Source organism: Euprymna scolopes, chromosome 14 (genome assembly GCF_053919585.1).
Source record: "Euprymna scolopes isolate OS-2025 chromosome 14, ASM5391958v1, whole genome shotgun sequence".
NCBI classification, from domain to species: Eukaryota; Metazoa; Mollusca; class Cephalopoda; order Sepiida; family Sepiolidae; genus Euprymna; species Euprymna scolopes.
Genome location: NC_136495.1, coordinates 111,572,043 through 111,588,276, shown reverse-complemented (window position 1 = coordinate 111,588,276; position 16,234 = coordinate 111,572,043). Strand labels below are relative to the sequence as shown.

Below are 16,234 nucleotides of genomic sequence, written 5' to 3'. Positions count from 1 at the left end.
CTTAGCTATATTATATTTTTACAATACTGTTCTAGCATCATTTAAATTATTTCTTGTTCTCATGTCAACTTTCTGGGAGGTCTCCCATTGATGTGTTCACAACCTCCCTATCAACTCTTGACCTAAAAACGTAAACATGCCATTTTTTAATTTTTACTGAATCCATTATCAACAAAAAGCATCATTTAGTTTTACAAATAGAAAACAGATGACCGGCAGTTGACAATCTTTCTTGCCAATACCAACTAGATTAATTCAACAATTGTTATTTGTATTTATCATGGGGACATTCCTTTTTCTAATATCTCATCATTCCTTCGGTCATCTGGGATTTTTTGACAAAGTGTCAACCCATAACATGACTCGCTGAGTTTGCTTAGCAAGGCAACCCAGCATTGTTCAGTACTAGAAATAGTGTTACATGAATAAAAACTGTTGTATTTTAAAATATTTATGTATTTAGATATGAGTTTTTTGCTATTGAGCAGAATTCTGCATTTTTTTTATCCCCCCCTCCCCCCCAAAAAAAAAACAAATAATTTCTGCAAAGATTCTTGTATGTAAAATTTAATTTGGGAAATTGAAATTTGTTTTTTTCTTGTTGTTCTTTAATCTTTCTGCTTAATTACCAAAGCCCTACTTATTTTTTCTCTATTATTTGGCCAGATTATATTTCTCCTTCAGTCTCATTTTATCTTTCCTTTCTTTTCCTCTTTTTATTTTCTTTTCCTCTCTCTATCTTGTATTTTCTTACCTTCCTTTTGTCCCTCATGAGAGTTCTCTTTGAAAACTGAAAATGTTAATTTTACCGTAAAAGCTAAGGTTTTAAATGATTCATGATGAAGGTAGAAGCGTTAGACTTCTTCCTCCACATGTGCATTTGTTACATTTCTCTTAATTTGAAACTGTTCGGAGTTGTTTCGTAAAAAAAAAAAAAAAAAACGGAAAAATTTTTCTGTCAGCTCAGTTAATTTGTCAATTAATTTTCTAAATTTGTCTGTTTCTTTTTCTTTTTTCACCAATATTAATATTTTTACTCATGAAATACTCAAATTATTTCAAATGTATTTTTAACTAAGAAATAGTTGAAACTATTCAGAGTTTAAAAAAAAAAAAAAAAAAAAAAAAATCCTGAAAAATTTATCTGTCAGCTCAGTTAATTTGTCAATTAATTTTCTTCTAAATTTGTCTGGTTCTTTTTTTTTTTTTTCTTTTTCTTTTTTCAACAATATTAATATTTTTACTCATGAAACACTTGTTAAATTATTTCAAATGCATTTTCACTTGCATATCCTCCAAGTTGTTTTTAGTTTCTCAATTTTTTAGATGAGCATTGTTTGGATTATTTAAACTGTTCTCATCTTGAGTGTCATTCTCAGAATTTCGGTTAGTGTAACTTCGACCTTCTTTAGGTAGAAATCTTAAATGATTTGCAATTGTATTCTTAGTATCGCACACACTGAGGATTGAACTTTCAACACTCGGAAGAGTGTCACTTAGAACTGAATTTTACTTAGTATTTTATCCGTTATGCCACAAGGACCCACGGCGTAATGGATAATTTACTAAGTAAATTCAGTTCTAAGTGAGGTAAGACTTTTGCCCGGTCATAGTTGATGGAATGAGCTGTGGACTAAACAAAGAGTTCCATTTAAAATTCCATGCAGATTCCAGAATTCAACAAAAAAAAATTTCAGTCAGACAAGATACACCTGAAGAAAGAAACGTTTTGCGAATTGCACTTAAGAGCAGTAATCCGAATAATCCAAATAATGCAAATTGTTTTTCTTGAGTTGCCTCCTCTCTGTACGCACACACACAAGTGCCATGCACCCACCCCTCCAAAAAAACAAAAAAACGATTGTAAAAGTCATCAGAATTTCAGCTTTTCTTTCCAATTAGCTACTCACATCCCTGGTTATATTTATTTTCCTTCAGTTTTTTGTCAGATTAATTGAAATGATATTTAAGAATAATTTAAAAAAAAAAGAAAGAAAAGATATTTGAAATATGAAATAAATTCTATCCCCTTTTTTTTTTTTTTTTGCTTCTTTCAGATGACCCATATGATTCTGCCACAAATGGTGAAACGGTAGGTAAACAATTTTATTTCATTCATTTTGTTTGTGAATTTTTGTGATGAAGATTGATAATTTTAGATTATTTAGACTACTGTTCTCATCTGGAACATTATTTTCACAATATTTTGGAAGATGTGACCTGATCTTCAAGTGTATCGCGTTGAACTCCGTAATTTTTCTGCCAAATTCGGAAATCTGTATCAGTTGTACAAGATACACCTGAAGGTTTAAGGTTATATCAGCCGAATTGTTATTCATAACACATAGCATTCCAGATGAGAAGAGTAATGCAAATAATTCAAATAAATTATTGCCTATTATAATCTATTATATGAAAGGCAAAATGTATATTAGTACGTGTGTGTGTGTTTGTTTGTATGTCTGCCAAAAACTTTTGACACACGCAACAAACAGATAAAATTGGCATCGTTAGAAAGATCAATGTCTCGGACAACAAATATCCAAAAATTGTCCGAAAACATTAATTCTTTGACGGTCAACTGGAACGTTTTTTTGCAAGGTGAGGTCACTTTTTGCGTCAACATTTTTGCAAGTCATTCACGCCTAGCAATTTCAAGACAAGTTTAAAAGACATTATTTTGAAGGTCGTGATGTCACAAGTGCGCTGTTGGTGAGATGGCTAACACATTTGCTTTTTTTCACTTTCTCTTCCTCTTTCGCATTACAGGTTCGAGCCTGGCTACTGTGGCTAATTTTTTTTTTTGTGGTCACACAAGCACTCACTGCTATTTTGATTGAAACTTTTTTTGTCTGGGTTGCTCAATAGCCTTACTGTACCACTTCTCAACACCTGGGCAATGCCGGGTATCCCCCCCCTCTGCTAGTCAATTATAAATATAGTTTAATTTAGTCTAAATACTGTGAAGGCATTCACTATTTATATTAAGAAAGTTCTTGCAGAATTTTGAATGTTGATTTCAAATGATGTTGATTTTCAGATAAGCTTTCATTCTAATACTTTGTCATTTTAAAGAGTGTTTTTTGCTCTATCTAATCATTTAAATTACAATCGTTTTAAAACAGTTGTCTTTTCAGAACGTTGAATACAAGATGGAGAAAAAAAAAAAAGCAAGTTTGCGCAATTTTTTAAAATTTCAATTCAAGCTAGACCGAAAAGCTGCTGAAACAGCTCACGATATCAACAAAGTGTTTGGCCCAGGAACCACTACTGAACACACAGCACAATGGGGGTTCAAGAAATTTTGTGGTGACAACTCTTGAAGATGATGAGCATAGTGGTCGGCCATTGGATATTGACACCGATCAATTAAGAGCCTTAATCAAATCCAATCCATGCACAACTGTTTGAGAACTTGCTTCTGAATTAGATGTAACGTATACAATGATTTCCAACCACTTGAGAGAGATTGGAAAAACAAAAAACTTGATAAAAGGGTGCCGCACGAATTGAACGACAACCAAAAGAAATGCTGTTATGAAGTGTTATCTTTCTGTCTTTTACACAAGAACTATCCGTTTCTTGATCAGGTTGTGACTTGTGATAAAAAGTGGGTTCTTTACAACAACCGGCGACCTTCTGCTCAGTGATTAAACATTGACAAAACTCCATGATGCTTCCCGAGGCCAGAGTTCATCAAAGGGAGATCATGTTGACTGTGTGGTGGTCTATGACTGGTTTCATCTATTATAGTTTTTTGAATGCAGGTGAAACCATTACGGGGAAGAAGTACTGTCAATAAATGGATGAAATGCATCAGAAACTTTGGTAACAACACTTAGTATTAGTCAACAGAAAAGGCCCAATTCTCTTCCACAACATTGCTTGACTGCCTGTTGCTAAACCAACCCTGCAAAAGTTGAATGAATTGGGCTACAAAACTTTGCCTTATCAGCCATACTCTTCAAACCTCTCATCTACTGATTACCACTTTTCAAGCATCGCGAAAACTTTCTGCGTGAGAAGCACTTCAAAAACCTAAGCGATATCAAAAATGCATTCAGAGATTTTATTTCCACCAGAATGCAAGAATTTTATATGACTGGCATAAATACACTTGTTTTGCGTTAGCAAAAGTTAGTTGATTCCAATGGTGGTTATTTTGATCAATAAATTTTTGTTTGAGCTATCTTCATCTGAATTTAAAAGTTAAAAACCTGCAAGGACTTTCTTGTCAACCTGATATTTGAGATGAAATCAAAAGCATTTAAAACAATTTAAAAACACCAAAAAATGATGCAGATATTATTGGCTATGGTAACATTTATTTGTTGCATATTTCATTTTTCATCACTTGTTTGAGTCGCTGTGGATTGTAAAACAAATCCCAAGAATTTTGTCTGAAGAAGGCTTGAAAAACTTTAAAAGCCTTGAAAAGTCCTTGAAAATGGACAATGAAAATCTGTATGAACCCTGTTCTCCCTCTTCGTTCTTCACAATTCTTACTCTGTGCTTCAATTTTTGAAGGTAGTTAAAGTAAATTTTTACCGCCTAATTTGTATTAAATTTAGTTGCCATTTGGATGTTGGAGAGTCAACATTCACCATTTGCAGCTCACGTTTGTATATTTGTTCAACCATTTATGGTGGGTTTCACCCCCAATGCTATAATTCATGTTGAATGATATGAACTTAATTTATGGAATTCCATTTAGTTGAAATTGAATGTTAATTGCTATGTAAGCAACAAGTGTGCAAACCAACAACTAAGAACTCTTGAATTATCAAATTTCTATTTGTTAATCATAGACCTCTACCCAGTGAATTGACAGTTGTAGAAATTTACCAGGCTAAATATTGCCATTCTAGAGCCTATTAATTTGGAATATTTTTAACCTGTAATTTTCAGTAACCCAGGTAGGTGTTTGAGGCTGTTTGTTCTGTTCATCGTTAGTAAATCAAGAAGAAGCACTGGATCTAAGAGTCTTTCAAGACGAGAAAAAGGATTTACACTAGAAACATCAATATACACAAATAATCTTTAAATACAGGGGAAAATAGCTGATGCATAAATGAACTATACACCCAAAGAAGATCAGTTGGAATATGCTGTAAATATTAATCAATAGTCCAAAGAAGAGTCGTGTTGACATGTAACAAAGTTTGGCAAAGTCGCTAAATCATGGCGTGAGTGTATTGCAAGATAAAAAAAAATTCTGTGTATGCATTGAAACAATTTTTTTTTTTTAATTAAATATTACATGAGGAATCTTTTTGAGTTAAAATCTATTGAGAAATACACATTTTGTATTGAGAAATAGACACTTTAAATATGTAAACATTATGTAAAATTATCCAATATTGTTCAAATGGATGGCCATTTTTTTGGATAACTTGTTATTCTTTACCTAATGTTTACATATTTAAAATGTGTATTTCTCAAAAAAAAATCTATATTTAACAACAAAAAAAAACCCCTAATGCCTACAGTTTTTTTTTTTCTCGCAATAAACTCATGCCATGATTTAGTGACTTTTCCCAAAGTTTTCCTCAGTTTTTCTTGATGAATTCAAACTGAAAGTTTCCAAAAATGTATAATTTTTCTATTTTGATTATTTGGAATACTGTTCTCATCTTGAGTGTTGTTCTCACAATGTTTCGGCCAATGTAACCTAATCTTCTTCAGGTAAATCTTGTTGAACTTTTGGAATCTGCACGGAAATCCAAACGAAATTCTTTATTTAATCCACTGGAGTACCATGCTTTCATTCCGTCAGCCATGACCAGGTAGGACTCTTAAATAATTCGCAATTGTATTCTTAGTACCTCTTGCATTGAGGATCGATCCTTGAATCATCAGAAGAGTGTCACTTAGAACTGAATTAAATACTTTATCCGTTACACCACAAAGAAAATCATAGGTTATATCGACTGACATGTAAGATTAAAACTCAAATTGAGAGCAGTGGTTTGAGCAATACAAATTATCAATCCTCATCATTCAGAAATGTAATTTTTTTCTTTTAATTTTGTGTTCATGTCGCTAATGCTTTTTTCTTTTATCTTGCTAGTGGCCGAGGTGCTATTGTCACGATGTCATCAGCTAGTTGTATCAAAATCACGCCGCAGATGACGGTCTATGCAGGCACCAAGAAATATGTTGACTATTTTGTTCGGGCCCTCAAGTATGAATACAAAAACAGTGGTGTGATCATTCAGAGTTTGACCCCACTCTACGTGGCCACGCGAATGACTCAGTACAGTGAGACTTTATCGAATCCGAACCTGCTAATTCCTTCAGCTAGCGTCTATGCTCGGAATGCAGTTGCCACACTTGGATATTCAGCCAGGACCACAGGCTATTTGCCACATTCCATTATGGTGGGTTCTTTTCAAACATTTATTCTCTAATTTTTAGTCGTATCTAACGAGATTGTTCTTGTTAATATCAGGTCGATGAAAAAATTTTAAAATTTCATCTTGGAAATGGAAACCTGTGATTTTGAAAATCTAGCGGGACCTGTGGAAATTTCACAGCGGCATCTTTCATATATAATATATTGCTACTGGTCATTCTGTGAACATTTGAAAATAAAAAAAAAGTTTTTGAAAATCTTTATTCATATCATTAACAACCTTTGCTTTCTATAATTTGATTCCATCTGTCAATGAGTTTATAAATGCCTCGCTTTTGAATTTATTTATTTTTTTTTTTTTTTTTACTTTGATGTGAAATACGAACCTAACTTGTGTTCAATTTCCTCTTGTGATGTTAACCTAAGACCGTCTTTGTAATCCTAAAAAATAAGTGATAATCTGAGGGAGCATTTGCATTCTTCTTACACTAATTTATCATCATTTTTAATATTTCTCTTCTATTTTTCTCTTGATTTCCATTTGATATACTATTTAATCTTTTTTTTATTTCTTATCCATTTCTCTCTCTCTCTTCAGCTATGGTTGCTAACAATGCTTCCAGATTCTTTATGGATGTGGGGTGCTACTCGCCTCAACAACGGACTACGGCGACGCAGAAGACTTGTTTCTATGGGAAGAAGACCTGGTACTGTTCGATCACCGGAACAATGAGAGCAGCTTATGAAGGGGTGGGGGGCAGCAATTAAAAAAAAAAAAAAAAAAAAAAATTTTAAATATATATATATTTTTTTAAAGTTTCAAGTGTTTACTCTCTTTTCTCAATTCCCAAGAATAGTTAAGCTGGAAGGTTTGGCCTTTAATTAGCAGTTTTGTTTTTTTTTTAACATGAAAATCTGATGGAAAAACTTGTATAAAAATTGAAAATATGGTTCTTATTTAGAATTCAACCTAATTACAAATAAAAAAAAAAAAATGCAGAAAATCTTTATATAACATGAGGTGATATGATTTGTCCAGAATTCTTGTACGTTTAAAAACGAAAATCCAGAAAAATCTTTATGATCTATGTACCAATCATGGAATGAATATGTCGTATTCAAAAAATCGTCTAAATTGATCAGGTAATTTTATTTTTAACTAAGAAAATCGAATTTTATGCATATCTTAAAAGTAACTGTCTATTATGAAAAAATAATTGTCAAGAAACCAAGGGAGATAATACAACAATAATTCATAGTTACTATATTTATGTTATAATGTGGATAAATTCTCATTCTCTTAAAAATGGTTTTCTTTATAAAAATAAAACTACTTGATCAATTTACGTGATTTTTGGAATATGACATTTCTGTTCCATGTTTACATCATAAAAATTTTTTTTTTTTTTTTTTTTAATTTGGGGTTGAATTCTAAATAAGAAACAAAAATATTGTAGCAGTAATAGCAACAACAAAATTTTTTATTTGTTGTCTTTGAAATGATACAGATTGATAGTTTAGCATAGTGATTCCCAATGTGGGTAATTGTACCCAGAGTAAAGTACAGAATAGTTAACACTCGAGTATTTGTAAATGAAAAAAATAAGAAATAAAACCAACAAATAATTTCTAACAAAATGCAGTAAAATTAAATTTTCTACCGACCCATACACTTTTAATGTGTGGAAACCAAGATTTTTTTTTTCTTTTCAGAATTTTATTTGAATGAGCATTTTCTTTATCAACGCACAAAAACTAAAATGGTGACTAAGGTGATGGCTTGATTTCAGTTAATTTCATACTGAAAAATAGTAAAAAAGAAAAAAAACTTACCCTACCTCTAACCCTAAGTCCGAATGGCAAGCCTTCAATCACCTCAAACAAAAACTTTCATAAAACCACACTTAATCGCCCAAGTTGTTTTTTGTATGTTTTTTAGTAACCTTGTTAAACCTTGGGAGATTAAGTATAGTTTTATAAGCGTTTTGTTTTGGGTGGGAGTATGAGCTTGCTACTCTGACTTGGCGTTAGTGGTAGGGTAAGTAATGTTTTTTAAGTCTTAAGTCAAGCCATCGCCTCCGCTGCCATCTGTTATGTTTTTGATAAAACATTTGTATTTAAATCTTTTTTTACAATTTCTCAACTGTTAACTAATCTGGACTTTTCACTTGGTGCCTCTAAGATTGTCCTATGAGCTCTTTAGCTGCTCTAGATTTTGTTTTTTTATTTCTTTTTACTATTGAGTTACCACTTATCAAGGACAAGAATCACACAAAGACAAAGGTCAGTAAGATGGAATAATTGCAGACTTTCAGGGTCACTATAATTTGATATTCTCAAAGTGCTTTCAAGGAAATTTGATTACCTTCAATTTGCTTAAAGATGGTGTTGATGGTAGCAATTGAAATGAGACAAACTATTTTTTTTTGGGGGGGGGGTGATTTAGATTTTTTTTGGCTATTGAGTTACCACTTAGCAAGCCAAAAATCACTCAAGAATAAGGGTCAGTAGGATGGAATAATTGCAGAGATGCAGAATACTATATAAGTATTAACATTCAGCAAAGGTGGAAACTGCATTTGATTATTTGTGTCAGTTTGTAACAAGATCTATTTATATTGAACTTGAAAACAACCCAGTTGTAATCAATAAACAGGGGAAGCAATCCTGCAGTAATAAGTTCCACAGGAGGGAAGTTTGAACATATAAATATTAATACCACATTTCAGAAAATATCGTGATTGAACATTTTTATCAGTTATATTTTTACATTTTCTGCTATGTCTGTCCCTATAATCTGTAATTTTTTTCTTGCATCACCTGTGTGCTTGCTACTTTTCTAATACAATTCTGAAATATTTGATTTTTTAAATTTTTATCAATTTTTTTTAATATATTATATTTTATTGGTTTAATATCATTATAAACCGTTTTATACTTTTTAAATATACTATTTTTTATTTTGATATTTCTTTAATAACATTTTTTCTGATAAATTAAAATGAGTTTTTTAAGTATCTGCATATCAGATGCCTTTTTTTTATTTTTACAATTAAGATAAGTTATTTAAAAATAAATTCTATATTTATATTTATCAATTTTTTGCTTTTGTTTTAAAAACAAATCATTATTTCTAATGTTCTAATTTACATACCTTTGTTTTATCTAGGGCTTTACATCTTATTTTTAAAATGTGAAGAAATTTCATCATTCTAAACCGAAAGGTATAAATGTAAAAAGTTGAGAATATCATTTTTTTTTTCAGAACATTCCATTGAATTTAAATTTGAGAAAATAGTTTTTTTTTTTTTTTACTTTATTGAATTATGATGTAAATGTTTTTGAGATTTCTCAGAGTTCAAAAGAACATTTGAAATTTATTATAATTACTTTTTAAATTGATTCATTAATCTTTTTTATTTTTTTCATATGAATGGGCTTTCATTTGTATTCCATTGAGTCTTTAATTTTTAAACATTATCTTTTCTTAAAAAAATAAAAAAATAAAAAAAAAAATAACTTTATATCAGGTCATTTCTGGAGCCAGTAGCTGCAATTTTACACATTTCATTGTCCTATTTTTATTTTCTCTAAACATGCCAATTTTTTTTTTTTATCAAAGTTATTTTGATATTAGTTCTATTTCTTTTTTTCTTATAACAATTGTAATGAAGCTTGTCAATTTGAGAGGAAATTGGTTCACAACGTAATCCTCCTTACCTCTGCCTTGATGCTGCCAGTGTAATGGTTTAGGCAGTTGAAGACATGAACGACATTCAATAGGGAGGACTAGTTTGACTTCTCAGATCTACAAATGGTCAGTCTTGTGCAATCTTGCTTAGGAATGCTATACACGGCTGCCATGGTTTGGGATGTGGTGCAGGCGAGGGAAGAAACTGACTCAACCCAGCTGCAGTGAACACTGTTGTAACAACATAAACAAGAGAACTGCTTTCCATAGTTCATGAGATTTTTTAGTTTGTGTTGAAAGTAAGACAAAAAGTCATGAAAAATAAACACATTTCATTTGTTACTAGTTCGCTATAAGCAAATTATAAAGATGGTAAATGAGACCTATTAGATTAAACACATTGCTGAGCATAACATTAAGCGCCTTGCTGAGCATAGATTTAAGCGCCTTGTTATTCAAATTCTGTTCCCAAAGCTATTCCTAAGCAAGGCAAAAGCTTATATTTTCCCATGACATTTTTTATTCTGTGTTTCTAGCAAACAAATAAGTCTTATAACTGACTTTTGAGTTAGTCGAATTATTTGCTCCATAGTATTAAATAAGTGTTACTTCAGAGTTTTTTTTTGTTGGGGGGGGGGGGGGGTAAGATTAGTTTTCCTATTGAAGTTTCTGAATTCAATTGTACTCAACTATTTACGCAAAGCTGAGAAGGGAAGAGTATTAGTGAAAGTATTTTACAACTTTTGATAGACATAAAATATGCAAATTATTCCAGTAATAAAACTGCACGACTTTGTTACTAGTTCGCCATAAGCAAATTATAAAGACAGTAAATGAGACATCAGATTAAACATTTTGCTGAGCATGACATTAAGCGCCTTGTTATTCAAATTCTTTGTTTCCATTATCAGAAGAATTCACAAAGCTATTCCTAAGGAAAAAACTTATGACATTTTTATTCTGTGCTTCTAGCAAACAAATAAGTCTCATAACTTATTAGTGAAAGTATTTTTACAAATTTTGATAGACATAAAACATTCAAAATCGACAATCTTATTCCGATAATAAAATTGCACGACTTCCACAAATTTTACTTTTGATATTCAAATTTTTCTGAAGCATAAATTGTTATAAATATCTGCAAACAAAAAAGCATTTATCATTTAACAGATTTGTTAAAATATGTGCATTAAAAGTTAGTATTTCTTACATGATGTCTTTGTTTCAATATTTAATCATTTTATTACAGTCTGTGGGTAAACATGTCTCTGTATTTTCCTTCTAATTCTTAGTGTTGATATCATAAATCAAAATATCCCCAGGCCACACGACTAGCTGCTAAATCTTACCCTTCACTGTAGAGAACACCTGATGCTAGAGGATTTTCTACTCCAATAGCTTTTCATGGACTGCTTACCTTTGGAATTATTTCCCTGCAGTGCCCCTCTTCCTACTGTACTAACATGCAGAAATTAGGACCATATAAGATTTTAAGCATCCCAAAAATAAGTAACAACTAAAAGGACATATCTTATGAGTAACACCAAATTTTTAAACTTTTATTTCTGATTGAGTTGAATCATAAATAGAACAATATGCAGTTTTATAACTTTTAAATCATGGATTTTTATTAAAGAAAGTTTTTACTGTTTAAAAAAAGGTTTTATTTACAAGCAGTTTTATTTACAATTTTTTTTTTTTTTTTTTTTTACTCAAAATGTGCATACATGTTCTTTCACTCCCTTAAAGTTAACAATGGAAAGTTCTTAACACTGCTGTCGATAAATCTATTATGGTGTTCAATAAGGTGTTTAATTTAATATCGTCTAGCTGTAATATATCAATAATTCCCCCTACTCTTTATCTGTACCTAAACGTAGATTCCTTGAACAAAGCTTCTTTCTTAGAACTGCACGCCTGTGGAATTGTCTTCCGTTTTCCTGCTTTCCGGCTGACTACAATATGGTTGTCTTCAAGTCTAACATAAATAAGTTCTTGATGAGCCGTTCCATATAAGTTATCAAATTTACCAAATTTTCATTACTAATGATTACTATATTGTCCAATTTCTACTGTACACTCTTTAACCCTTATCCTTGAGTGGCCTCTTGGCCTTGATAATGTGGTGATGCCTATGTAAAAAAAAAAAAAAAAAGTCTCATTTAGTCTCTACAGCTTGCCATAGACAAACTATTAATAAATGAAATGTTGTTGTCTCTCATAACTGTCTTTTACTTTCAAAGGGATTCTCATATTTAGCAAAACAAATCCAAAACATTAGAAATTACATATTAAAAAAGGTTTTTGTAAATTAGATATTCCATCCCGTTTGTGAACTACTGTTTTGAGTGTATATATATTTTTAACTAATGAGGCATTATTTATCATGGTTTAAAAAAAAAAACACTAGAAGAGAAAAGTTTTTTGTTCTTGTTTTTGTTTGTTCTTTTTACAAGGGAGTTATAACTTATCAAGGCCCAAAGGTCATTCAAGGTGGTTAATAAGTGAAATTGTCATTTGAATGATGAAGAATATTATGAAATGATTGAAAATGACAAATGAAAATAACAAAATTTGATTATTCATGAGGATGTTTTCTAATAAGTGTTTCTTGATATTTGACTTGAAGATGACAATGTTGTAGTTTGCAGGAAAGCAGTTCCACAGGTGCGAAATTCGTTTAAATACTAAACGTATGTAGTGTGATATCGGCCAATGTCATGATAAATAATATAAGACTATAAAGACTTAAGATTTTAAATCAAAATGTTTCACAACTTTTTAGATGAGGATTGATAATTTGGATTATTCGGACTACTGTTCTCATCCTGGATGTTATTCTCAACATTTTGGCTAATCACAAGGTGTGTGTGTGTGTGCGCATAGATAATTAAGAGAAAGGCACCGGCATAAGTGTCAATCCAAACCATAAACCTGCAGTATTAAAATTATGTAAATTTAACTGTTTACGTTATTTTATTTTATTTTTTTTTATTGTTGTTGATCAATCTTGTTCAGGTATCTCTGAAATCTGTTGAGAATTTTGAACAGAACCTTTATTTAATCCATGGTGGTAGCTTTCTCTTGTTCCATCAGCCATGACCAGGTTGAGGCCTTAAGTAATTCACAATTGTATTCTACTGTCAAAACAAGAGCAAGCTAATATCATGGATTAAATAAGGTATTTCGTTCAAAATTCTGATTCCAGAGTTTGATGGGATACACCTGCAGAAGGTCAGAGGTTATTTTGGCCAAAACTTTTTGAGAATATCCAAAATGGAATCATTAGTGAGAAAGATTTAATAACTAAGAGTATTGTTGTTATATACGAGGAGTATTCCGAAAGTAATGCCTCCTATTTTTTTATTCTGCTCGAATGGATCAAAGAGGATTGCAAATTGCTTTGTTATGATGACTAAACTTATGCATTCGTGACCTGAAAGTTTCATCTCTCTGAGACTCCAAGAAAGCAACTCCCGTCATGGACGCATGTCAGAAACAGATGCGCCATTGAATTCCTGGCAAAAGTGCATTGAGAATAATGGTGATTATGTGGAAAAATAAATTTTTGCAGCACAAAAGGTTTCTCATCGTTCTAATGATACTACTTCCATCTTTGTAACGCTTCAACTTTTTGAATTAAAAGAAGAAAAAAAGAGGCTTTACTTTTGGAACTACCTTCATATTCTATTCAGTCATGGCTGACAGAATGAGAGCAAGTTACCACTGTGGATTAAATAACGGGTTCTATTCAAAATTCCATACAGATTCCTGAGTTTGACAGGATATACTTAAAGGTCAGAGGTTACTTCAACTGAAACCTCATCAGAATAACATCCAAGGTGAAACCTATTAATGAGAATATGACGTAATAACTTGGAGTTATTTCACAAGTCAATGTCTTTGTTGGAAGCAGGCATAAAAATCTCAATAAGGTAGTGACGCCTTTCAAGTGCTTGTATGTATCTCATATGTCAGTACTGTTTTCCTATTCATTCACTTACTCCTCTTATGATCAGCCGACCCACATAATAGGTGCATTTTCTCATCCTTGTCGTTGCCAACACGACAAACAAGTTTTCACACATTTACAAACGTATGATCGTCAGTAATTTATTTTTTTTTTTTTGTCTGACTTCTGTGTCTCCAATCTTCCCTAATCTCCAACTCCATTATGTACTCTTTGAATTGGACTCAAGGCTATACAGTATAATCAAATGGTGAAATAGGTAATAGTATAGTTTTGGTCTACAGGCAGACATCAAATCTCCATTACAATAAGATGATGACTAGAACTTTGATAGATCTCAAACTCATTACTTACCCTCCACATTTCTTTACTGATACATAAGCAAAGTAAATGAGTCCCGATGGGAAGGCATAAAAGAAGCGGATTGCTGATCTGCCCTACCGCTAGTCCCTTGTTCTTGCTAGTTCCCGTGGAGATCCTTCCTGTCTCAACAACATTAAAAGATAATCATAAACAGTTAAATTTACATAATTTTAATGCTGCAGGTGTAAGGTTTAGATTGACACTTATTCCGGTGCCTTAATTATGTGTGCACACACACACACACACATTGTGATGAAATAATGGACTGCTTTTGGTGATCAGTATCGATAAGACTCATGTTTTTTTGTTTTTTTTTTAATCCAACCATATCAGTAGGATGTTTGAAATATGGAACAGCATTTTTTTTAACATTTCTTGTCACATTGGAATTTTTTTTTTCCTACAAATTTTTTTTTTTTTTTTTTCCTACAAAATATTTCAAAACTTCATTGAGCATTTAAAATGGGAACATCTTTTTAATTATTCATTTTTTTTTTTTCCTCATGATTTCTGCTCCGTGATATGCATCTTCCATTATTCATTGGACCGAGAAGGCCTTAATTAAACCTTACGTATGTGACACTCTGTTGCTCCCTTTTGAACTCTCCCCTCCCTCACATTCTTTCTCTTTTGTTTGAATCCCGTTCTTCATTTTCACTTTTGTTCTGTTATTAAAAATAACATTTTGCATTAACACACACACACACACACACATATATGTGTGTGTGTGTGTGTACGTATCCATATTTTATTTTTAGTTTACAAAAAAGATTTTACAAAATTTTAATTAAAATTGCAGAATTTATTCAAAATTTATTTAAAACAAAAAGAGTAATTTTTTTGCCATACTCTATATTGAAAATAAAAGATTTTTTTATACAAATATTTAAGTATTTTGCACCTGGCTTCTCGATTAATAATAATAATAAAAAACTTAACTTTTCCCTTCTCTAAAACAAAAAAAGAAAGGCAAACAATTTTTTTTCATATTCGACTTTTCTTTCAGTTGAATGTATTGTCCCTTTCATTGCAACCAAGTAACACCATTTTTTTTTTCTTTGGTTTAAAATAAAATTAAAAAAAAAAAATTTTTTAATTTTTTTTTTTAATACAATTTATACAAAATTTTAATTTAATCCTTCCAACCCTGCACGGTTGATATATTGGCCCTAGCAACATAGCTAAAAAGACATGGCCAATTATTTCAATAGCTTTCTAATAATGTTATCAAATAATTTTTCTGATTGCCTATTGTCTTTTTGGCTAATTATTGCTTAATTGGGCCAGGATCCAAAGGGTTAAAACAAAACAAACACTTTTTCGTTTTCTGGTTCAACTTTTGATTTTTATCTGAATTGATGTTGGGTTTAAATGTTGAACGTTTTTTTTTGGCTGTTGCTTAGGAAGTAGGAGTTTGTTGAGAAAGGTTTCTTAGTTTTGTTAGGGAAGCACTGCTGTGATCAAATGCCATGTAAATAAATATCCATCCATGAAAGGCGCTGCACACGCATAATGCGAGTCAAAAATTCATCTTGGTAAAAAAAAAAAAAAAAAGATGGTGCAATAAAAAAAAAAAAAATGAAATTGAAAATAAAAAAAGATTTTATAACAAAAAAAAAAGTGTTGTCTTTCTTTATCATATTTTTTGTAAAATGCATTTAAAAAAAAAAAAAATTACCATTTTATACTCGCATCAACTGTGGGGAGGTAACAGTCGTTAACAACAGACTGACAACTTGGATGTACCAAGTTAAGAGTTCAGTGCGTCCGATGGAAACACTTTCACCACAACATGTTGGCTACCTCCATGTGGTTCCTCTCGTAAGTACACTATCTTTTCTAGAAAGAATTCTAT

At 31.3% G+C, this 16,234-nt stretch overlaps 1 protein-coding gene across 1 annotated transcript in view; it reads left to right on the top strand.

Annotated features, from left to right (window-relative positions):
• LOC145293222 (inactive hydroxysteroid dehydrogenase-like protein 1) overlaps positions 1 to 7,225 on the top strand; it is a 33,904-nt gene extending 26,679 nt beyond the window's left edge. Inside the window, exons 6-8 of the mRNA XM_080139763.1 lie at positions 2,058 to 2,092; positions 6,071 to 6,380; positions 6,954 to 7,225. Coding sequence (XP_079995889.1) covers positions 2,058 to 2,092; positions 6,071 to 6,380; positions 6,954 to 7,088 — 480 coding nt within the window. The 3' untranslated portion in view covers positions 7,089 to 7,225. The remainder of the gene's footprint in view (positions 1 to 2,057; positions 2,093 to 6,070; positions 6,381 to 6,953) is intronic.
• Positions 7,226 to 16,234: the final 9,009 nt, after the last annotated feature.